We start from the raw sequence: 23,730 nt of genomic DNA, 5'->3' as shown, positions 1-23,730 counted from the left end.
TAAAATTTTAGTATGCAAAATGAATGCTTTTAGTTTTTAGTGTAATTCTGTATATTTTTAAGGGAAAGTCATTCCAAACACAGTTGACTTTTTTCTTTCTGATTTCTTTCCTTAAATATTTATATGGTAAAGAAGTGCTGCATCGTTGCATTAGCTTTTTGGAAAAATATTACCTCTTTCACAAAGAACTATTAAACATACCCAAAGCACTTATACAATTTGTTGTCAGTTAGTACATCTACATCAGGAAATACATGTTTTTCCATTTTAATTGTGTATAGTATCTACTTACACTAAAAAGTATGGGTCAGGATAACGAGTCACTTTATTTCATGGAAATCATATTAGCTGAAGCTATTTGAGTATTAATTTAAGTCAATGTAATTATCCCATAGGTGATTCCAATAACATTTACCCTGTGATATGAATGTAAGACTGTTCTAACTAACCGAGATAACCCACTGGTGACTTATAAATATTAACTTAATGGAATAAAAGTATCATCCTGACTTTGGATTAACTGTTATGTATGTTTTGAGTTTATCTTTGTCAGAGTAACTAAAAATTTTATTATCTTGTTTTAAAGTGTGGCTTTTTTTGAACTGTGTTTGAAACATGTGCCTGAATATAAGGCTTCACCTTGACACCATAATTTCAGCTCATCCTACAAAGAACTATGTTAAATATATTAATCATATATTTGAATAGGTAATACTGCCTTAGGTTTTGAAAGTTCATCTTTAAGCTTATGCACTGGTTTAGGTTCAGAGTGAATAAAACAGGTTGTTAGGTCTCTCTATTTCATGTGCTCATCTTTCTCGTGTTGGTAGAAGTTGTGCTTTTCATCCTTTTAAATGTTTGTCAGTGCTTTTCCTGTTGGACCTTATGCCCCTGAGTAGGAATTCTATCTATTTAATTTGTTTTTCATGGATGCTACCGGCTGTCTGCTCCCTCCTTCTAAGGAGAGAGATCCTCTGGGAGAGTCACAGAATGATGCCGATTTCTTCTCCCAATCCAGCATAAACATGGATTAGCATGGATAAAGAGAGTGCTTTTAGGTTGGAGTTTACATCATAATTCAAATTACCCCAAATTCCTAAACAAGCAATGCAAATGAACAAACAAACAAAAAAAAGATTTGCAGAGTGGGAGAAAAAAGTTGCAATATTTGATAGAGTCAGAGGCAGTGCTGGAAGTGGAAAGAAGTCAGAATTTGCTGCCAAAGAGAGCTGTGTGTGAATCACAACTCAGCGGCTTATTAGCTTGTACGGCTTTGGGCAATTCACAACCTTACTGAAGAGAATTTTTTATCAGTAAAAATGGAAGTAGTGTTCTACACAGTTATTGAGAGAGTCAGAAATAATGTCTACACAGTGCCTGACACATGGTGGGTGCACCATAAATATAGTACTTGCTGTTCAGAATAGTTTAAGGCAGAATTTTAAAACCAAGTTAGAGCTCCACAGCTGATTTCTCATAACACCCCTGCCTCAATTTCCCCAGCCCGCCACACATTCAACTACCATAGAGTTAGATCACTCTTTTCACTCTTTTTGTTGATCTCTAGAGTTTTTTTAAACCTCAGAATTTTTTAGGAAAATTTTGATGTGAATTCAAAATAGTGACTAGACTGTCCATTGAATGACATTAAATGGCAATCAAATGTGTATGAAACGCCTGGCCACCAGATGCTGTTCTTAAGTCCATTCTCCAGGAATATTCATTCCCCAGTGCGGCCCCAGGTACCTGCAGTGACAAAGATCCTCCTCAGAAGACAGATTTGCAGATGTCCAGCATGTCCGTTAACACATCACTTTTGCTTCTGTGAATGGCATATATTTTCCTCTAAGAACTCTTCTCCAATTGCACAATATTAAGTTTCCCCATAAATTTTACCAGAATTCTCCTTTTTGCCCAGTATAGTAACTTCAGGTCAAAGAGATCTTTCTTCTTGTACATAAAAGCAACATTTTTTAGTTTAAATTGATACTTATAAGTGATTTAATACCAAGGACTAAAAACTTCATGTTCAAGTGAAATACAATTAAAATAACAAATTTGAGTTCTGTTTACATTTGTTTGTGGCTTTCAAAATTCCTTACCATTAGTGAAGTGAACTTTGGCTATGGTTCTGTTAAGAAACACAAAGTTCACATATAATGATGGAGACTGACAAACATTTTTTAAATTTTCACATACCCAGTTCATTTTAAGGAATGAAGAGTTGTCTAGCTATATAACTCATATTAACTACCAAGGCTTAAATAAGAATTGATTTATCTGATCACTGTGATTGCTTTTGCTTGCTCTCAGGTATTAATAATGAGGCTTACTTAATGGCATACACATATGCACACATATACATGAGGACAAAAAATAGAGATGATGCCAGCATAGCTACATATGCATATTTAAACATACTTCTACTTGAAATTTTTTTGTGAAGAAAGGCTACTTAGAAAAATTACTTAAAATTTAAAAATTTGCTGTTAATTATATATCGTGGATGTTCTACGGTCTTGGAAACAATCACCCACTTCTGAATTGTTTGGTGTTCTTTGGTCACAGACAGCAGAAACTGGTCCTGACCAATTTTATTGAAAGCATATTAGGTAACTGGTAGAATTTAGGAAAACAGTAGCTCAGATGAAAAGGACAAGACATGGGATGTTGGAGCGGATGTAGGTAGCAAGAACACTCAAGAATCTTGTGCAGAAGCTGCTGCCTGACAGACTCACTGCAGAGTAACTTCTCCCTCCTGTGTTGCTTGCCTCAGCTTTCGAAATCCTGGAAAGAAAACCAGCTTGCCTAATTTGAGTCCATTGCCCATCCTTTGGCTACAGAATCCTACCTGCAACGTGGGAATGGTTATTTTCAAAGCACTTTGGACTGCTGCCGCCTGGCGGGCTGGTGCCCTGTGTAGCTGAGCCAGAGACAGCTGAAGTAAAGAAAGAAAGGCCCAGAGAGTCATTTTCCACATTTCTGTTCCAAAAGAGATCAGAAATGGGATGATTTCCCAGTTGCTATGTCTACTGTTTATTTTATTGTTTAAATTCAACGTTTTAATTGTAATCTATAATTTTAAAACATTTTGCCTTGGTAAGCTTTCTTACTCCTCGGGAAATGTGCCAGTGGCTAACACATAAGTGTGCAAAAGTGGCTTTGCTTGTTGGAAGCAAACCTGGATTTCCAGGCTCTTTTTCTTGAGGCCTCATCCACCACCCCTAAACTGCATTCTGGGATATCAATTGGGCATTCCCCTCGGCCCTCCAAATTCAAGTTATCTGAACTCCAGCTTATCATTTTTCTCAAGCCTGTTCATCCTTTTGCATTCTCCTCACTGGCATATTATAAGTTTCCCACTGCCCAGTCCTTCACTGCCAATATCCATTCATTCACCAAGTAATGGGTAGTTTTATCTTCTAAATATGTCCTGGGTCCACTTACTTCTGTCCACCCTCCCACCTCTGCTCCAGTCCCAGCCCCAACTGCCTCTCTTTTCCAGAACCACTGGGGTCTCCATCTCTTCTCTCTTCTCCCAGTTTTACCCTCCTTCCATCCCTTCTGTTGGATCAGGTGTGAATTTCAGAGTCACAGGCTCAAGGATGCTAAATTGAAAGTCTTTATTTTTTTATAATGTAATTTTAATTCCTGGCCCTGAGCCCTGATCCTCCCTAGTGTAAAAATCCAATCTTGTCACTCTCAGGTAAAGTCAGTCCAATTTGCCAATTTCTCAGGTTGCTCAAGATTCTAAAACCTCTCCCTTTCATCCTATTTTCCTGTATAGAAGCTACATTTTGCTGATGGGAGCTGGGGGTGTTTCTAGATTTAGTAAATAAAAATACATGATAGGGAATTGAATTTCACTTTCAAAAAACCAGAAATGTTTTTAGTATTAAGTATGTCCCATACAGTACTTAGAGCACTATTACAAAAAAATCATTTGTGGCTTAACTGGGCATCCTGCATTTCGTCTGATGACTTTGGGGAGTGAAGGGAAAGAAGGTATAACAGAAAGAAGCCAGAATCAGATCACAGATGAGGACCTGGTGATTTTCACCACATTCACCTGCCCAGCCTTTGGTCCTTTTTACCTCTTTGCTAGTAGAACTCCATTTTTTGTTGGGCAGCAATGTACCCAAGATCACGCATGAGATTTGTGTTTCCAAACTCCTTGCATACAGCCCCTGAGCTGCTAAAAAATTGAAGCCTTTATTCTTCAAGACACTGTGGAGCAAGTTCTTCCTGATATAGCTGAATACAATCCTAGCCTGTGGGGTCCTAAAGAGAGTAACCATCTCTGGTGCATGCGACCCAAACTTGTTTTTCCTTCTATCTGGAAACATGCTGGGTAGAAACTTCGCAGAGCTCCTCGGTGCACTTCATTTCAATTATGACTCTGGCTTCCTTCACTCCCAGTGGGAAGCCCATAACCAACCTCTCGGTGCACATCCTCTCCCTGTAGGCAGAGAGCACAGTGGCAGGACATAGGCTCTCTCTATTCAGAATCTTTGTGTCACACATGGAGCCCACTGGAATATTGTGTTATTCTTCCTGTACTATTCTGGGCCTATGGACATTATACAGCTGGTTCTGGTCCTCTTCTGCCTAGAAACCCTTGGTCATTTGCAGCCTTTCCCTTGCCCTGTGTAGGAGAGGTGGCCAGGGGAATGTTGCTTATCATCCCGCCTTCAAGGAGTGCAGGTGGGAAGTAGGATATAAGTATCTTCTACTCCCAGAGCCCACCGGGTTTCACATGATGTTGGCTTGTGCTATTCTGCAAGCCCTCAGGTATTTGACTGGAGCGAAGGGAACAGAGCACACTGCCCCTGCCAGGCAGCATTTGGCCACCCGCTTCTCCATCCTTTTCTCCTCCACTTCATTGGGAGGAGCAAACGGCTGTTACTTCTCTTCTCTTTCCATTTTGGATACTTCTCAGTCTCCTACTTCTGACCTAGGAATGTGTTTGTTTTATTCTCCTTATGGGGTAGTTCTGTAATAACTGTCAGCTAGGGGCTGGGGATTTAGCTCAGCGGCAAAAGCGCCTTCCTGGCAAGCGCAAGGTCGTGAGTTCGGTTCCCGGTACCGGAGAAAAACCAAAAAAAAAAAAAAAAAAAAAATAACTGTCAGCTAGAGGAAGGCTACAGTTCTAAAGGGTTCTCCTTTCAGGGGCTTTTTCCAAACTACGGTTGCATCCTGTCAGCTCCTACACTTAGACTCTCTGGTGCAACCATTACCCATCACTCTTTGCTTGTTACCTAAACTTCTCATCATTATTTACGCAGAAGTCTCTTCATGGTCTGAGCCTTGCTATAAAAACAAAAATAAAGCAAATCAAAAACAACTTCATATCTCGCCAGTCTCCTCCTGATCACTCTTTGTCCTATACCTAAATGGATCCACTAAATAAGAAATTCTGGGCAGATGGAACCTGGACACTTTTGCTTTGTCTTGTTTAATTTTTGACACTATAGATTATTGCATAGCCAGGAGCAGAAAACTAGAAGCATAAGGTTTCACATTTCCTGGAGTACTTTTGCATAGGTAATTTCCTTTGGTTCCTAGAAGAATCTTGTGATATAGGAAGAGCCTACACTAATGTATATAGATTTTATAGATAAGAAGTCAAGTCTAGGAAACATAGGTCAAACTGGGCGCAACCATGGGTATTTTAATTTTGAGCTCTTCTCCCTCTATACTAAAATTTTTATTGTAATATTATGACATCACATCAGTTATTCTAAATACTGAATTGTGTCCTTTTTAAAAATGTAAGAGAGTAGGGTATGGTGGCACATGCGTGTTATCTCAGCACTTGGGAGACTGAGGCAGAAGGATTGTTTCAAATTCGAGGCCAGCCTGGGCTACAAAGTTAGCTCAAGGCCAGCCTGAACTGCATAGTGAGACCCTAAGGAAAACATAAGATAATATAAAAACATATCCTGCAGCATCTGATTATGCTTTTGTTGAAATAATAACAACCCTACATTTATTATCTTCTACTTGTCTTTACTTCTTGTACACGAATTTTCAGTCGCTATCATTTACTTATTTTAATTGTTGGTTGTGTTCTCCCACTACAAAGCAGACTTCACAAGGCACTGGGTCCAGGTAGACTGGATCAGTGGCTAGCAACTGAAATACAATAATGGACTGTTGAATTAATAGATGTAGTATTCATCTGTCACTTCATTTATCCCCTTACATATTATTTTTATTGTTAGGAGTGAATAGTTTTCATTTGTTGGTTTGTTTGGTCTTTATTTTTGTTTGTTGAGACCAGATCTTACAAGGTTGCCTAGGTTGTTCTCAAACTCCTGGACTCAAGTGATCCACCTTCCTCAGCCTCCCACTAGCTGAAATTAAGCAGTGAATTATTAATCTAACAAACCATTAACTTAATTATAACTGAAAATAAATATATATACTTCATAATAGATATTTTCAATAAATATTTTCTTCATGAATGAATGAATTCCCAGAACACACAATGAAACTAATAGAATACGTTGTTTTGATTTAAATACCAGGTTTGATTTTTGCCTGTCTTCTTGGGAATTTTGACTGGTTGATTGGTTGGTTTTTGGTAGGAGGCTGTTGTATCAAGTATTTTTGAATATTGTCTGTCCAACTACTTTATTTGTCCTTATCAAAGGGAGCTCAGCTCTGGAACTGATAGATTTATAATGTAATTCCTTTAAACTTACTGTGTGTAGATAGCTCTTGGCATTTTTCATTAAACTGACGCTGTTCAATTAAGTGTTTGAAGCAAAGATCTTTTGATAGTTTTTGTGCTTTCACTGAAAGGGGAAAAAGAAGCGCGGTTCAACCTGTAATTATTGGAGAATGAAAACAGCACAGGACTGAAAAGATCAGAATGAAGCCTTCTGTGTTCTGGTTTTTATCCCAGTTACAGGAACTCGTACAAGAAGAACATCTGTGTGGACATGCTGCGGGAGGGCTATCACAAGTCCTTCAGCGAGGTCTTCGCGCTGATGGAGCAGTGGGACGCCCTGAGGGAGGCTGCGAGAGTGAGGTCTGTCTTCTGGCTGCAGAAGCCTCTGGAGCAGCAGCCCGATAAACTGGATTTCCTCTTTCACTACCTAACCAGGGCGGAGGCGGCTGAGAGGAAAGGTAAGTGGAGGTATGGATGGAATGAGGTCAGGCTGAGCACAGCGCAGGAGGAACACTCCCAATTGTTTCCTGCGACGGGGCTGGGGATTTAGCTCAGCAGCAAAAGCGCCTGCCTGGCAAGCGCAAGGTTGTGAGTTCTGTTCCCGGTACCGGAGAAAAACCAAAAAAAAAAAGAGCACATCCCAATTGTTTCCTGCGAGAATCTGAAACAGTAAGACGACTTAGCACAGTTTAACCTGGTCAGTTAAGCATATTTATGGGAGCAGGAATAGCGAACGCTGAGTCACAAGGCCGCCACTGAGCTGTCATCCTAAACCTGGGAAGATGGTACAACCCAACAGCAGAATTTCCCAGTGGTTTAAATCTTCCCATCATTAATTACAAACCTTTACACCATTTCCTGTGTATTATCTCAACACTGGCTTTCACTGAGGACATACTTTCAAGATTACCATCACTTGCAAAGTACAGATTTCCTGGCCTTTATATATTGAGGTTTGAAAGTGTTAGGCAATCCTATTGATAGAATCCAAGAATTTCAGTTAGTGAATAATGAAAACAGTGAAATGCCTGGGATTCACAGTTGTGATTAAAATTGTTAACCACATATTTTCCATGGAGTCCTTTCTAATAAGTCTCTCTTTGGCGTAGTCTAATATTTTCCAGATAGTTAATATATTTTTTAAGTATCAAAATATTTTAATCTTCACTATCATTACATGGATATTGTTGTCACAAGTATTTCTTAGCTATGTATTAGGAACTGGCCACCTTATTTATTTATTTTTAATTTGTACATCTTTATGAGGTACATTATGGTAGTTTAATACATGTATACAATGTGTAATAATCAAGCCAGGCTAATAAGCATTTCCATCTCTTGAACCATTAATCACTTTTATGTGTTAGGGACTTCATGCTCCTTTTTTGTAGACACTCTAAGATAGAACAGAAGTTGTTTTGCTGGGTATTTACTGTGCTAAAGAGCAAGCAGGAATAATTCCTTATCTCTGCATTTTGGAGCCTCTTACCAAATTTCTTCTTCTCCCTCTGCCCCCATCTTTCCCCATCTCTAGTGACCACTAAGGAATTGGTCATTCATAATGAAAGGGGAAAAGGCAAATCCTAGAATTCGACATGACAGTTTGGTGTTCTCCATTATTCTTTTTCTCAATGTTTTGGGCAAAAATACATTAAAAAAAAAAAAATAGCCCAAGTCTTGCCAACTTGCTGATGTGTAGATTTCATTTTGTGCCTTTGTAGGATTTGAGTATGAGGGACATCATCATGATCCTGGGTTCCATATGAAAAAGTAGGGAGGACAGGGACAGCAATGGGAGGAGGGCAGCAGAAGTCCTTTAGCCTCTCTAGTGGCACTAGTGCATGTTTCCCATCAGCCTGTGAACTGACAAAAATACAAGACATACAAAAATGTGAGGAGTAATACAAGTCAAGTAGAGTGATGGGGGTGGGATAGCAGTATTTAGCTGCATGATTGGCTTAAAAACAGAACTTTGGTGAACTCTGAAATGTAATTTATATAATTTCTCAAGAAGTTCACTACTATAAAATAAAATACGCTATTGTGTTATAAAAAAGAAAACAAACTCAAGCTACATTCCAATGTTAGCCTCGATTTCTGAAGTGATATCTACACTGGAAGCAGAATTAATCAAGACAAAATTTGTCCACCAATCTTTTTTTAAATTGGATTTCATCATATTCCCTGCTTTAAATAGAAGTTTTCATTTCAGTACCAAAAGTATGAACCAAATATCTGACTTATCATAAGGTGTCATAAAGGAATCAGCTTGCCGTAAAGTATTTTGTCCTTAAAAAGAGCGAAAATGCTAAAAAGTCTGTTTTAAGGGAAAACACATTTTAATTTCCAGTCTTCTATTAAAAAATAACTATGCATATAAATAAAGTATTTTTCTAATTTAAAAAGCTAATAACTTCTAGCTTTAGAACAGAAAAAGTTGTTATGCAAGTTGTACAAATAATGAGAAAAACTTTCTTCATTGAATGGTTTATCATATATTTGCAGTAATTAAAGTTGAATTTGTTAAATAGGACAAAAATCACCTCTTGCTCAGAATAATGCTTCTGTTGAGTTATCTCCAACAAAATGCACTGCCTTTGCCTGGCTCAAATATAGAAAATTAGATTTGTTGTAAAAATATTAATGGAAATTTTTCATCGGAACAGCCCACAGTGTTTATATGGTTATTTTTTAAAATGTGTATAATTTTTTCATAGGCAACACATGAGCTTTATTGAGGAAAATTGTGACTAGAACAAGGCATGCCCCCAAAATGGGATATTTCCATTTACTTTTATTAATGAATTAATCCTAAATCTCAAAACATATATATGTCATTTTAATATGTGTGTACATGTGCATATATATATATATTCTAAAATATAGGACTCTGTTCATAGTTCTTTTTTGTTTTCATTTTTCTTTGTGTAAAAAACTATAAATGTCCTGTGGAACCTTGCTTCCACCTGGTCATGGGGTCTGAGCTAACTGTCCTGAAATAACACACCTCAGCATCCTCATGGCTTCCCATTGGAAAGACCATCACTCTAGGCTCACAGAGAAGTTCATTTAATCAAAGTTGTGGCACTAAAAATAGTCCTCTGGGATTAGTTCCCTCTCTTGAAACTTAGGGTAACCCAGAATTGTGTAAATGACTTTGGAAAACATCCTTACTTGTTGTAGTAAAGTTGCATTTCAAGTAAGCCGGTCACTGTTTTTTGGATTATTTTCTGTTTGTTGCAATGTCTCTTCATCTGATGTGCTGCATTTCTTCTGTCACCCGTTCTTGTGACTCACTTCTTTATTTTCTATAACATTATGATTAGGGTCTTGAGCCCTCTGGGGCAGAGAAGGATATGGCAGTAATGGTAATGGGTAACCAAATCAATAGATAATTCAAGCAATATTTACACATGACTTTTAAATTATAGTCAAGGGTTGAATAGCAATTTTTTCTCATAACATGTTTAAGACACTGAAGTATTTCTACTCAAGCAGAGTTCCACAGGACATTGATAGCTTTTTATGCAAAGAAAAATAAAAGCAAAACAGAACTGTCTGGTAAGGACAGTTTGGGAAATACCAGGTGAACTAACGTGAATTTATGTGTGTTACTTTACTGCAGCAAGACTTATAAGAGCTTTCAACATGCTAATGTGTATTGTGTACTTCACCGAAACAGGAAAATAGTGAAAACACTTCCCAGTATTTTTCATCATGAAATTTCCTCTTCAGGGAGCAAAATATCTAAATAAAAAATCAACCATGGAATTGATTTTCCTCTTCTTCATATATATGCTGACAATACAAAGGAGGGGGCCACCTACCAGGAGAACAGCCTAGTTAGAATGTAAAGGGTGCAGCTCATAGCTACAGAAAATAGCTTAGCTGTTAGACTTAAATATGAAATCTTGAGAGTTTGTACAAGTACAATACATTGTTCAAAAAACTTCACAAAAAGTAGAGGATGTATTTATATGTAGTTACTGAAAAGTAGAGAAACTGCAGGAATATATATACATATACATATATATATTAAACTTTATATATACCTTTTACTAAGATAGAGGATGCAATATGTTTTACATACTGCCATATTAAAGCGATAACTCTAGTCACTTTATATGACCAAGAATATAAAATATTAAAAATCAGATCTTTGCAATCTGATCACATTAGGTGAATATATGTATTTCAAAAAGTAATCTCAGCATTCTGGGAGGCTGATGTAGAAGGATTGAGCCCGCTCAGCAAGATAGCACCTCAAAAGATATGGAAGAAATAAAAGAGAAAGAAAGAAAGAAAGAAAGAAAGAAAGAAAGAAAGAAAGAAAGAAAGAAAGAAAGAAAGAAAGAAAGAAAGAGAGAAAGAAAAAGAAAGACTATGGAGACAAAGATCAGTGCAAAGACCCTGAAATCAATCTCCAGTAGTGAAAAAAAGAAGGAAAGACAGAAAGAAAAAAAAGAAAGAAAGAAGGAAGGAAAAAATAAAAATACAAGCAAAAGTATATGCGAGAAATGGCATGAATTTTACAATTTCCTTGAAACATTAGAGTAACTTATTGACAGTTTTGCTTTGTTTTGTTTTGTTTTGCCTTTTGGAGACAGGGTCTCGCTGTGTAGTTCAGGCTGGCCTAGAGCTCACTTTGTAGCTCAGGCGGGTCTCGAACTCGCAATGATCCTCCTCCTGCCTTAGCCTCCTGAACGCTGATATTACAGGTATGTGCCATCCTGCTTGGCCTTATTTACAGCCCTTGACAGGTACTTTTTGTTGTGTTCAGCTCCATCCACTTTTTCTGCACCTTTTGATTTAATCACATAGGTGTACTAATGGGCAACACTTGTCATAATTGTGGGCCTTCAGGAACATACTTTCTGGCTTTTCTAGTAGGAGAGGACAATTAGTGTCAATGAATTCTAGCGCCTAATGATTGTTACGAAAAGCATCCTGAAACTTTAACCCAGGGGGGTAGGACATACTTACAAATGTGCTCTCAGAAGAAATGTCTAAATGATACAAAGTTTCTTCATTTGTTCATATTAGCCATTATAAAGAAGTTTATAAAACAGACACAGAAGTTTTTAAACATATAAACATTTACTTTGAAATTTCCTCCTGCAGTTGAGTTTATAAGGTTGATTCACATTACAACACATTTATAAGGCCATCCTACTTCTCATTTTTAGTCATATGATTTCCCTCCTCAGAATGAAAATACCTTCGTATTTCCCCGTCTTCTCCACTTTCTTTGTTTATATTATTTTTCCATAGTTAAAAAATGCTGCCTTCTCTGTAATTTCTAAATATTTTGCAACCTCCAGTAGTAAAAAGTATTCAATGATACTAGTAATCCTTTCTTCTAAAGAAATTAAGTGTATCACTAATGGATATTATTCTCTTCTATATTTTACAGTCCTCTGTTTCAACCAAATAAAATGTCAATTTCTAAAATGTTCTCAGTTTTCACAAGGGCTTTTGTTGCTTTACTATGTGCACATTATTTTATTAAGGTAATTATTTTAATAGCTAAAGTAATTTTTGCAATCAGATTTGACTTATGAAACATTTAGTAAGTTTTTTTGTACTGGGACTTGAACTCAAGTTCAACTGAGCTACACCCTTAGGCCTTTTTTATTTTGAGACAGAATCACATTTACTTGCTAAATTGCCGGGGTTGGGCTCGATTTTGCTATCCCCCTGCCTCAGCCTCCCAGAGTGCTGGGATTATGGACATGCTGCACCACACCTGGCTTTAAGCACATTGTTAAGAAAAAGAGAATAGGGAACAAATATCACAATTTTAGTTCACTCTTCCAAAGGATATGCCCCGAGACACTTTTCTGATGAATGTTTTTCTCTCTGAAGGATACCATGAAGATGTGTACAATAACTTGTATGTTCTGGCCTGTTACTTCGATAATGCTGAAGACAAGTGGGTAAGGAACCACTTCTATGAACGATGTTTTGAGGTTGCGCAACTGATCAAATTTGACGGAGGGAAGAAAGAAGCCGAGGCACAAGCACACTTGGGTCTTCTCTACGAGGAAGACGGTAGGTGGCCTCAGCCCTGGGTGGGCTTTGCTGGACCTGAGATGGCACAACCAGAGAGGATGTGGGAGTGGAGGAAAAGACCCAAGGAAAAGAACACAGATCCTGGAGCTCAAAAGGCAAAGCCTGGCTTTGTGGTCTCGGCTTCAGTGTTGGGTGCAGAATGGACCTTGCAGGATTCATGGCAGGGCTCCTGTCTGGGCACTCAGCCTGGAGGCTCCAGCATCTGCAGGGAGAGGAGACACCCCCACACCCCTCACTGCTCTCCCTCCGGCTGCAGGAAGCACCCATTCAACTGTCTTTTTTTTTTTTCCCATCTCAAAAATGCTTGGGGGAAAGTGAAAAGTACAGTGTGATTTTCCCAGTGCCCCACTCCTGTACATGCAATCCCCAAACTGTCTCTATAACTCATAACTTATTGTACAGTACTTTCTGAAGGAAATCCTCCTTTAAATATAAATTCAAGGGGCTGGGGATTTAGCTCAGCGGCAAAGCACCTGCCTGGCAAGCTCAAGGTCTTGAGTTCGGTTCCTGGTACCGGAGGGGAAAAATATATATATATATATATAGATAGATAGATAGATATAAATTCACACTTACCAGTATTATTTTAAGACAAGCCAAAGCCAAAAGCCAAACCAAAATGGTCAGAAATGGACTTTTTAAGGTGAGTGCTCAAGGATTAAAACTAAGAATTTGAGAATTAAAATTATTTATGCGAGGCTAAAGCATAGGTAATGTGCAGATAATATACATTCATGGAGAAGAGGTGAGTATTTTATTGTGAAGATGTTCTTTCATCCAGCAAAGAACACCAGTTTTTCTTTAAATTTGGCAAGACAATTTTAAAATATTATTTTGAGGATAGGACTAGATAGAACTTTGAATATATATATGTATATATATATATATATATATATATATATATATGGATTATTTAAGGTTTTGTGCTCCAGGGAGTTGTAGGTCATGAGAGTGTGACCCAGAGCATGGCCAGCTCTAGAAGGTGGAATGAGGCCACCTAGTATGACAGATACATGGAATGCCTGGAAAATCCAGTGTGGAAAGAGAGACCCTGCAGATTGGATTCCAGGAGACAGGATGGCTTCCGGAGGTCCTGGAGGAGCCTGGGAAGATGGGTAACATTTAGGCAGGTAAGAAGAAGATGGGTTCTGTAGAAAGGAAGGACATCCACTGAAGCATAGTCAGAGAAAGCGATAGGAGAAACAACCTCCTTTGCACGGGAAGTGTTTTTCTGAGTACCGATAGGAAATCTCTTTGGAATAGTAGCCTAGCAACCTGCCGAGCTGAGTTTAAACTTTGCTTCTGTACAGTCAGAGTAAGGAAAGCGGTGTGATGTGACATTAAGTCTGTCCGTAATGTAAGCTGTGGGAAGAGGGAAAAGAGGAAAGGGAGCTGCTACACTAATGTAGCTTGGAAGAAATGATTGAAAAATACTTAAAAGAACATTCACCCTAAGCATGGTGATGCATGCCTGTAATTCCAGCTACTCAAGAAGCTGAAGCAGGAGGATTTAGAGTTTGAGCAGCGACTGAGCAACTTTGAGATCTTGTCTCAAAATTTAGAAAAAAAAGAAAAAAGACTGGAGATGTAGTTCAATGTTTCTTAATTTCATCTCCAATACCACAAAAAGAATTTTTTAAAAACACCTCCACAAACCGAAATGTTTCACTGCAATATGATTTATAATGCCTCAAACTAGGGGTAGTGAAATATATTAAGCAATTTACATGTAACAGAGTTAGATAAAGCCAGGAGGTTACAAATTACAGCAAAATTCACTCATTCAATAAATACAGACTGAGAACCTAGTACCAGGGGACAAAACAGTGAACATGACAATGCCTACTGTGGTGGAACTTAGCCATTTCTCAATGCGAGTTGGTAGTGTTGTGTATATTCACCTCGTTGAACAATAAGTGAACAACCGATCTCCTAAACCTTTTCATTTGGTAGGACCAAAATACTGCACCCATTAAGCAACTCTCTGTCTTGCACTCCTGATTTTTTTTAAATCTCTGAACACACTTCCTTTAGAGGATTTATAAATTGCTTACTTAGTTGATCCATTCATCTACCCACTGACTTATTCAACCAGTATTGGAGGGTTTCCTGTTCTTTTCTCAGTAGCCGTGGCTCCAAGGTCACCCATATCATTTTAACGGCAGACAGAGCAGCTGAGGGCAAGAGTGAGTCTGGGAAGTGTGGTCAGGGGGGTGCTGTGACCTAACATTCACAAGCTCTTTAGCTTGGTTGCGTTTAGATATCCGACCTCCCAGCATGATAAAAATGCAGCCATATTTCACAATAAATAGAAATTTTGGCTTTGAAATATTTTAAAGGAAAAAGGCTTTAAAATGATCAGATCTGAAATATTTTTTTCTACGCCCTTACACAGTTCCCAGACCTTAGAACCATACTTTTATTGCCTGCTATATAAATTAATGGGAGTCCATATTGATAAAAAATGGTGTTTGATGTGCCTAATGATGGTAAAAATTATCTGCAGCCTTTGCAGTCTGGGGTAGAATTTTCCCGAGAAGAGTAACCAGAAGTGTCAAGACTCTGGCTAGGGTGGAGGGGCACTCACCTGCTGTAGGGGTCCTGCTGCGGAGATGGTGCTGTGGCTTCCGCCCGTCTGATCTGATTGGTCCAGACAAGCGAATGGAGGCCCCACAGCAACAGCTAGGCGGCAGCTGTGCACAGGGGCAGGTGGCAGCATCCTGATCCCACGGGGACCCCCATTCGGGTTAAAAGAGGACATTAGCTGGCAGATGGTAGTGGGCAGGTTGTCAGGGCCCAACCAAGCAGGCTGCAGTCCAGGGCAAGGCTCCAGCTCCCTCGGGGAACTGTAGAGCAAATGAGGAACATGAGCAGAAGCCATGGTCATAAAGACTGGGCACATGGTTGCAGTCAGGGGTAATGTTCAACCCACTGGCACAGATGTGACCAGGCCTCACCCAGAGCCCCCTGGCCAGAGTGGAGCACAGCAGACAGAACGAGCCCATGCTGCTGCTAACAATGGGCCTGCAACATATAGCTCGCCCTGGGTCCCATTGGCTCCAGGGCTGGCAGTCTCTTCAGGTCAAATATCTTCGATCCTCTATCAGGGAAATAGACAGAGTAGTCACGACTGACCAACACTTGCAGCAAATCATTGGATTATCTTCTTTCAGAATTGTGACCTCATTAGTAGTAAGTATCTTATCATGCAAATAGGACATATCGGCCAGCAGCATTCACACCATGTCTGGAGCCCTGGAGCCCTGGAGAAAGCTCTCAGACACCAGATCAACAGGAGATGTGCTCATTTATTCATTCATTCCAGGTCAGCACACAGAGGTGTAACAGGGCCAGATGTCAGACCCTGGGAGAGAAAAGACTAAGAGACATATCCGAGGAAGCACTAACTCCTCTTTTGGTCTGAGCTGAAGCCAGGGCATGGCAGCAAGATGACACGGCAAAGCCCTAACTTTAGTTTTAGCCTGCCAGCTCAGCACAAAACTTTCCCCCACAGTGGTTTAAGAAGTGGATCTGAGCCTCACCTTTGTCTTCATGGACTTAAGAGACCAACTTGTTTCTTCCTAGCCTTGTAAGGAGCCATTGTCTTTTCTTGGAGATCAATTTTGGACAAGTCAACTTTCAATCCACGTTTGAGTTCTCTTCTCCAATTCCAATGGGCAGGGTAGATTCTAAGTATCTTCACCTACTTCATCAGAATCCCAATCCATTTCACGCCTTGGCTTGAAGTGTAGTGACTGACTTTGCCCTTGGAGACTGGGAGGATCATTAGGTGTCCTCCCAGATGACAGACGTTAGGTAATGAACATGCATACTAAAGGCAGGCAAGGTAGACCATTGCCACTGTAAGAACAGTTTAGGAGGTGTATGTTTTCCCTTTCAGAAGACCCTTATCTGTGACTCTGACACAGAGACAGGCAAGGCTAGCCAGGATCTGGAACATTAATCCCAAGTTCTTCCAATGACTGGGGAACTTCTGCAGAAACATCTGTCTTGACTGGTCCGCTAAGTTCAGGTACTACAGTTTTTGTTGACATCAGTTCCCTGGACGGATCCTGGATGCTGTGCTCTGTGTGGACTGCCTGAGGCCAGGAGTCCCCGGGAATGGCAGCGGGTGAAATCACATGATGAGCACCAGGTCTTCCCCTGCAGTGTCAGGATGGGAAAGCAGATCCAGCAGTGGTGGGGAAGGAGGGCATCAGTCTGAATCACTTTCCTCTTTACCATTCTGTTCTCACAGACAGAGAGTTGGGAAACTCATACATCCCTGTTGTGTATGATGGTTGACGCCATCCCCTATACCTCTTCCACCCCTGATACCTATTCCTCCCATAATGATCACAGGGAAGATATCACCTACTGTGAGGGGTTTTGTTCCATGAATTTTAACAAGGGCAATGGTTTGATTTTTCTCTCAGTAAGGTGTTCATCCCATCCTAGGTGGCTCTCTCTGATCTCACAAGACACACAGCATTCCTTCACTGGGAGCCTCAGTCCCCAGGTCTCCCACTACTCAGGATTCTCCAAAGCTGGGTCCTTCTAACATTCACTAACTCTGGGTAGAGTTACTGAGTTGTTGAGATTGTTGAGACTGTGGCTAGGTATGTAGAGGAAGGAGAACTGAATAAGCTGCTCAATCCAGGCTCCAAGAGCACTCTATCCCAACAGAACTCACAGAGTTGGGTACAGGTTTCATGTAGTTTCATGGGGTGCTCATGATTAGAAAAGTATTTGTACATTCCTGGTGTGATGGGGAGTCAGACACAATGGCGATATAATACGGCAGAGTTTTGATACAAGCTTTATCCTGCTGGCTCAGCCTTCATGATTTGATGCATATTTACTCCCCCCCCCCCGTGCATAATCAACAATGGAACAGGGGTTAGGGGCAGGAGCTGAGGTACAGACCTTGTGGTTTCAGCTATAGGGCACGGCTACATAAGCCTTCATAGTTTAGCCCCTCAGTAAGACCTTGTCTCAAAATGAAAACTAGGATGTAACTCAGTAGTAGAGCACCCCGGGTTTTAATCCCCAATACCACACACGCAAATCAGAATCCTCATAATGAAAAACTGAATCAGTACTATTAAGAATGTTGAGGACACACTCAGATAATTGCCCCAAACTGCAAAGAAATAACTAAGAAATGAAAACAATAAAAGAACACAATAAATATATAAGTTCCTGAGGAAGAATGCACAACGATTAGAATTAAAGCAATAATCAAAGCGAATTTAAGAAAGTTTTCTTGACACTAAAAAAACCCTCTGAATATGCAAATTAAAATAGGTATCCATGCTTCAATCAAAATTGATAGAGATTCCTAGGTAGACAAATCCCTGGAAAATTTTGAATATCCAAAGACAGACTTATACCTGATTTCAAAAGAAACCACAAATGGTCTTCATTGACACAAAATTTATGCAACCTTGGTTTTCTCTTTTAAGCAGTGTGTAGTATAAAGCAAACAGAATGGCGTATATAGAGTTTAGGGAAGAGGAGAGAGAGGAAGGAAGCCTGTAAAGCTAGGAGGTGAGGGCTTGTTACAGAGATATTTTCTCTTTTTTGAGAAAAAGCAGAAAGACATGCTTAGACATTTGAGCTTCAGAAAGCACTGTGAATATACTTAGCATGTGTACTCTCGCATCCAATGAGAGATAAGTCAAAATTAACAATTCAAAAATAGGAAAATCCTGCTATAAAGAAGCTGGCAGTGAAACCCTTTAATTTACAAAAAAAAAATCATGTCAATAATTTTGGAGATGGTACACCACATAAAAATAGATCATGTAGCATATAAAATTAAGTATGATTTAACTCTTTTTATGCTTTTCTATATTTATTAAATATTTGGTAGTAATGTTGCCTACTTCTATCTTATTTTAAAATTAAATTTTATGACATTTCATTTTCTCATAACAAGTAGAAAGTATGGACAAATATTTATTCAGTCTTATATTAGAAAAACCTTTAAAACACAGAACTGAACAAGGAAAATGATGGGGTTTACTAGTGGATAATTAGATCAGGGAGAGAAATGAATTCAGAAGAAACAGACATAGCTCAATTGATAAGGCTGATTGGAGAACAGAGCTGATATCTGCACGAATCAGATTCCCTGTTATTCCCCAGAATTGATCTTAACCATCAGTACTGGCAGGCAGGTCAAGACCAGACTCTCTTTTGGGTCCAAAGCCAGCTCCTTCAAGCTTTATCATAGAGTTCAGAGCTCCCTGGACCACTTAGTCCAGAGAGGTTGAGAGTTCAGAATTTTACCATCTCAATTCATCATTCCTTCTCCCTGGAGAACTGAAGAAGGAAGGAGAGAGAAAGTAGCCTCATGATGCTGGGGGAATAAACACTACCAGAAACAAAAATTGAGAGACTTGGTGCATGATTTTAAATTGCTAATTGTTTAAAGATTTCATACAATTAAACAAAAACTGGTAAATATTTGAAACAAACTGGATAAAGGAGCAGTAGCAGAACTATTACAAATTAGTAAGAAAAACTACTAGATTGGTAAAAGAACTGGAAGACAGTTCAGAGAAATTCATTGAATTCCACTGGATAATAAACATTAAAAAGGTCAATACTGAGGATAAAGAAGTGGAAATTAAAGTACTAAGGATATATTACTTTTCACCTGTGATTTCCTGATAGATGTTTACTGTGTTCTTGTTGTATGTGAGAAACTGGGCGAAGTGTGAGGAATACATGGCTGAAAAAAAATATATCACACACTGTGTCAGAGGCTCACATTTTAATGAAACAGGCAAGTCAGCTTTTTTATATATAATTACCAGAATATGAGAGAGTGGGTATGCTGATAGGTAGAAGCAGAATACACCACATTCAAATAAAAATTGCCTGTTCGTTTGAGATAGCATGAATGCTTGTGAAGCTTTGCCCAGTGACACATATTTCTTACACAACTAGTTATAGATAAATTAGCATACAATTTAGGAATATGCATCAAGAGCTTTTCAAATGCCCAAATCCTTAAACTTTGTCATTTCACTTCTAAGAAATAAATGGATATAAATATAAGAAATTTACATAAATATATGGTATCTTTATATATGTATTGTTTGTAATGTAAAAAAACTATAGGAAGAACTTATAATAGGGGAATAATTAATTAACTATGGTAAGTACACTGGTGAACTCTTATGCAGCCAATCAATCAAAATATTGTTTCCAATAACTGTGAAGATAAGAGCTAGCACTTGAATACCGTGTATCTGTCATTATAAATATGTAAATGCTGGCCAGTAGGCTATCCACCACCAGTTTTTGGCTGATGCAGATGTGGGTTCTCCCTGCTATCTCTGTTTTTGCCATGGCAACCATGGAGGACTTAATTTGAGATGGTGAAACCATGGGATGGAAACAACTTGTGTTACTTGGAGGGGAGTTGCCCTAGAGAATCACCCAACTCAGTGGATTTCATGTGAGCAAGAAAATTACTTTGCCTCTGCCCTCTGGGATTTCAGGGCCTATTTACAACCATGATAGTAAATCTGACTTTGACTAAGACAATCTGTAGCGCTAGGTGGCCTTACATGAAGGAGGACTTCTAAGAGCTCTGAAAGGGTTTTGGACAATTTCTTGGAAAGTTTCATACAATGATCAAATCTTCCCTTTGGAATGTGACATCCAACATATTTGTGCCTCCTGCAAGCTCCCATTTTAACATTTTTGACACATTCCTTAATTTTTAATAGAACTTCATTTTCTAAAAGTTTTATTTCTATTTCTTTGATATAGAAAAAATGGATATACTTTATTTTTTCCTTCATGTGTTTGTGTAGCATTTCATTGTAGTAGATGCAATCTATGTATTATCTAAAATAAAAATAGTACAATTTTTAAAGCTGTGTAATTAAGACTGACTCCATCATAAGTCCATAATAATGTACTGCCTGTTACACAGGATCCTGAAATATTTCAGGATACCTGTGACAATTACTTTTGGTTGGATTGGGAGATGCCTAAGAATTAGTAAAGCATTCTTCTGGGTGAGTGTGTGCCTGAGGCGGGTGATGTTTACAGAGATGACTTACTTGTAGGCCAGAAATTTGAGGCAGGAAGACTACTCACCTCTGAGTATCATTGTCAGCCCTGACTATGGGAGACACCATCTAACAGGCTTGAAGACCAGATGGGACAAAAAATAAGAGCAGGAAGTCAGCACTTCCAGGCTCTTTTCTTCTCACTCTACTTCTCAACTGCCATGAGGGGAACAACTTTCCACCATAGTCTCTGCTGCCATGATGCTTCTCCCTTTCCACAGGCCTAAAGCAATGGAGCCAGCTTACCATGGACTGATACTTCTGACGTTATGAGCCCAAATAAGCCTTTCCTCCTTTTACTTATGTATGACAGGAATTTTGTCGCAGTGATAGAAAGGTGGCTAATGTGGCTAATGTAATACCATGAGTATTGCCATCAATACTAAACCTAGAGACTGGGGATGGTAAAGTGCTTACCTAACCCTGTGCAAGACCCTAGGTCCACCATCTAACACTGAAAAATAAAACTAAACAAAGGAGGAAATAGTGGACCCCTTGACTGACCGAATCTTCCAATGTTTCCTCTGAGCAAAAGGCTCCATACTTGATCATGGGTCTTGAAATTGCAATATAATACTGGAAACTTGAGCTTGCTGACTCAATCTTGAATTTCCTTAATTCAGGTCTCTTGGAATCTCCCCCCAGGGTAACTCAGTAAGCCACTCTAGAAGAAATATTATTGGAGTTTTATAATGGGATGGGTACAGTGGCCATGGTTATCAACACTGAACACTGCATATAGATCTCACAGAAACTCAGTCAAATGAAAATACTTAACAAATTCCCTATACATGCTTATCATAAAACTCAGAGGTGTCCAACTAGCAAGACAATTCAGCCTGAGAGTGTTTCTCTCACCCATTTCCAATTCAACTGTAACCCAAGCAATAATTTGTACAACTAAAAACATCTTCTAAATCTCTGGGAACATTCCCAAAATAGACCCGCTTGGTGAAGAAGAGCTTTAAATAGGATTACTACCAGTGTATCTACCAAGACCACAGCACTATATGCTTTGGCTGAGCAACAGTATTGCTATGGCCTGTAGAAATATTTGGTGGCCCCAAACCATGCCGGTATCTGTCCAGATTAAGGAATAGCCTCAATGTGAAATTCCCTGAAATTCTACTCACCACTCCATTTTCTATCAAGGAATTTTAGTCTCAGCTGCTCCAACATCCAGACCTTGATGTTGTGCTGATGGTTTCATTTCTCCACGCCAATGGGAATGGGTACACCTCACATGATTGTCTCTATTTTTTGTTATTCTGTGATGTCATTTTGTTTTTTGAGACCTGATCTCCCTGTTACAATAGTGAGATTTAACCAAACCTTTTTCTCCCAAAACGGAAAGAAGGAAACACCAACATTAATTATGGGCTTTCATCATCATAAAACAGGCTCAAGCTTAATTGCTTCCTCTAATCTTACAGTTTTTTCCTCCCTCATTGGAAATTAAATCTTGCAGATTAATTAATATTTATTTATTTTTTTACTGTGCCAGAAATAGAACTCAGGGCCTTGCAAATGCTAATACATTTTTAACAAAATATATTGGCTTTTTTTTAATTGTAAAAAATTATTTGCACCTTTTCTGAACTGATGAGGATGCACATCTGGGCCTCAACATAGCCATTAGGAGCGACTCCTACAGGGTAGAGTTTCTGAGCTCTGCTCCACCCATACACCTCAAAGTTTGACAAATAAACCTCTGGTAGCCTTCTTCATCCTGGTGATGGTTAGCCTGGTTCTCTCCCTTGCACTTTCTCTTTTGTCTGATTTTATACCCACTCCCTATTCTGAGTCTGTCATCTGTGCCAGACCATCAGACCCCATCTTCACTAGACTTCCCTTCCAATGGATCCTTCAGTATTGAAAGGAATCTCCAAAGTCAACCTTGTCAGCCCTAGGAAGGCTGAGGCCAAAGGAATGTCATGATTTTGAGGCCAGCCTGGGCTACACTGTAGGTTCAAGGCCAGCCTGAACTACACAGGGAGACCAGGTCTCAAAAAACAAAACAAAATCACAGAAAAACAAAAAATAGAGACAATCGTGTGAGGTGTACCCATTCCCATTGACCTGGGGGAATGAAACCAGAGTGTCTATTAACCAGAGAACTTTCAGGCCGTTGGAGCAAAGCTCCTTCTGTTGGCAGCTTTCCTGGTGACTGCTTATACCTTGCAGAGGCCACAGTTGTATCCCAAGGAAGATGCTTAACAATTTGAGGAGTTAGGCTTTGAGGCCCAAGCAGAGCACAGGTCTCATCCTGTCAAATGCAGACATCCTGCAATGAAGCTTAAGACTTTCCTTATGTACAATCTGACCCTGCTCTATCGCCTCTCTTCTTTAATCCCGCACTTGCCTTGGCAGTGTTCTTCCCCATGGACGTTACTTGAAACCATGTCTGTGATTCTGTTTCTCTTGTAGCTTGGTGGGGAAGGCATTTTTCAACCCACCCTGCAGCCTCCTGTCCCCGTCTGCACACTGCCTTTACTCTGCTTCTCCTCCCTAGTTGGTACTGACGCCTCTCACTGCTAAGGTAGGACAACTACGGGACACATAGGTCATGATTTTACTTTTTCATTTCAGAGGACTTCTCCAGTCATATTTGTTGTGGGTTTGTGCTAGCTCAGATTTCCATTGCTATGACAAAATAGCCATGAAAATCAACTTAAAAGGAGGAAAGGTTTACTTTCACTCACAATTTCAGAGGTTTCAGTCCATGGTCAGTTGGCTCCATTGTTTTGGGCCTGTGATGAGGCAGAACATCATGATGGGGAGCATGTAGTAGAGTAGAGTTATTCCTCCCATACTGGCAGAGAAGCAAAGAGAAAGAGAGGAAGGCTGCAGGGTCCCATCCCGATATACCCTTCAAGAGCTTGTCTTCAG

At 39.4% G+C, this 23,730-nt stretch overlaps 1 protein-coding gene across 3 annotated transcripts in view; it reads left to right on the top strand.

The window, feature by feature from the left end:
• Positions 1 to 23,730, top strand: part of Ttc29 (tetratricopeptide repeat domain 29) — a 192,749-nt gene that overhangs the window by 25,361 nt on the left and 143,658 nt on the right. For all 3 annotated transcript variants that reach the window (XM_005386666.1, XM_013515339.1, XM_013515340.1), the window contains exons 4-5: positions 6,911 to 7,134; positions 12,542 to 12,727. In XM_005386666.1, the coding sequence (XP_005386723.1) occupies positions 6,911 to 7,134; positions 12,542 to 12,727 (410 nt within the window). The remainder of the gene's footprint in view (positions 1 to 6,910; positions 7,135 to 12,541; positions 12,728 to 23,730) is intronic.

This window comes from Chinchilla lanigera, unplaced genomic scaffold, assembly GCF_000276665.1.
Source record: "Chinchilla lanigera isolate Chin_1 unplaced genomic scaffold, ChiLan1.0 scaffold00027, whole genome shotgun sequence".
NCBI classification, from domain to species: domain Eukaryota; kingdom Metazoa; phylum Chordata; class Mammalia; order Rodentia; family Chinchillidae; genus Chinchilla; species Chinchilla lanigera.
Note: the sequence above shows the minus strand (reverse complement) of the source record. Positions and strands in the feature narration are given on the sequence as shown.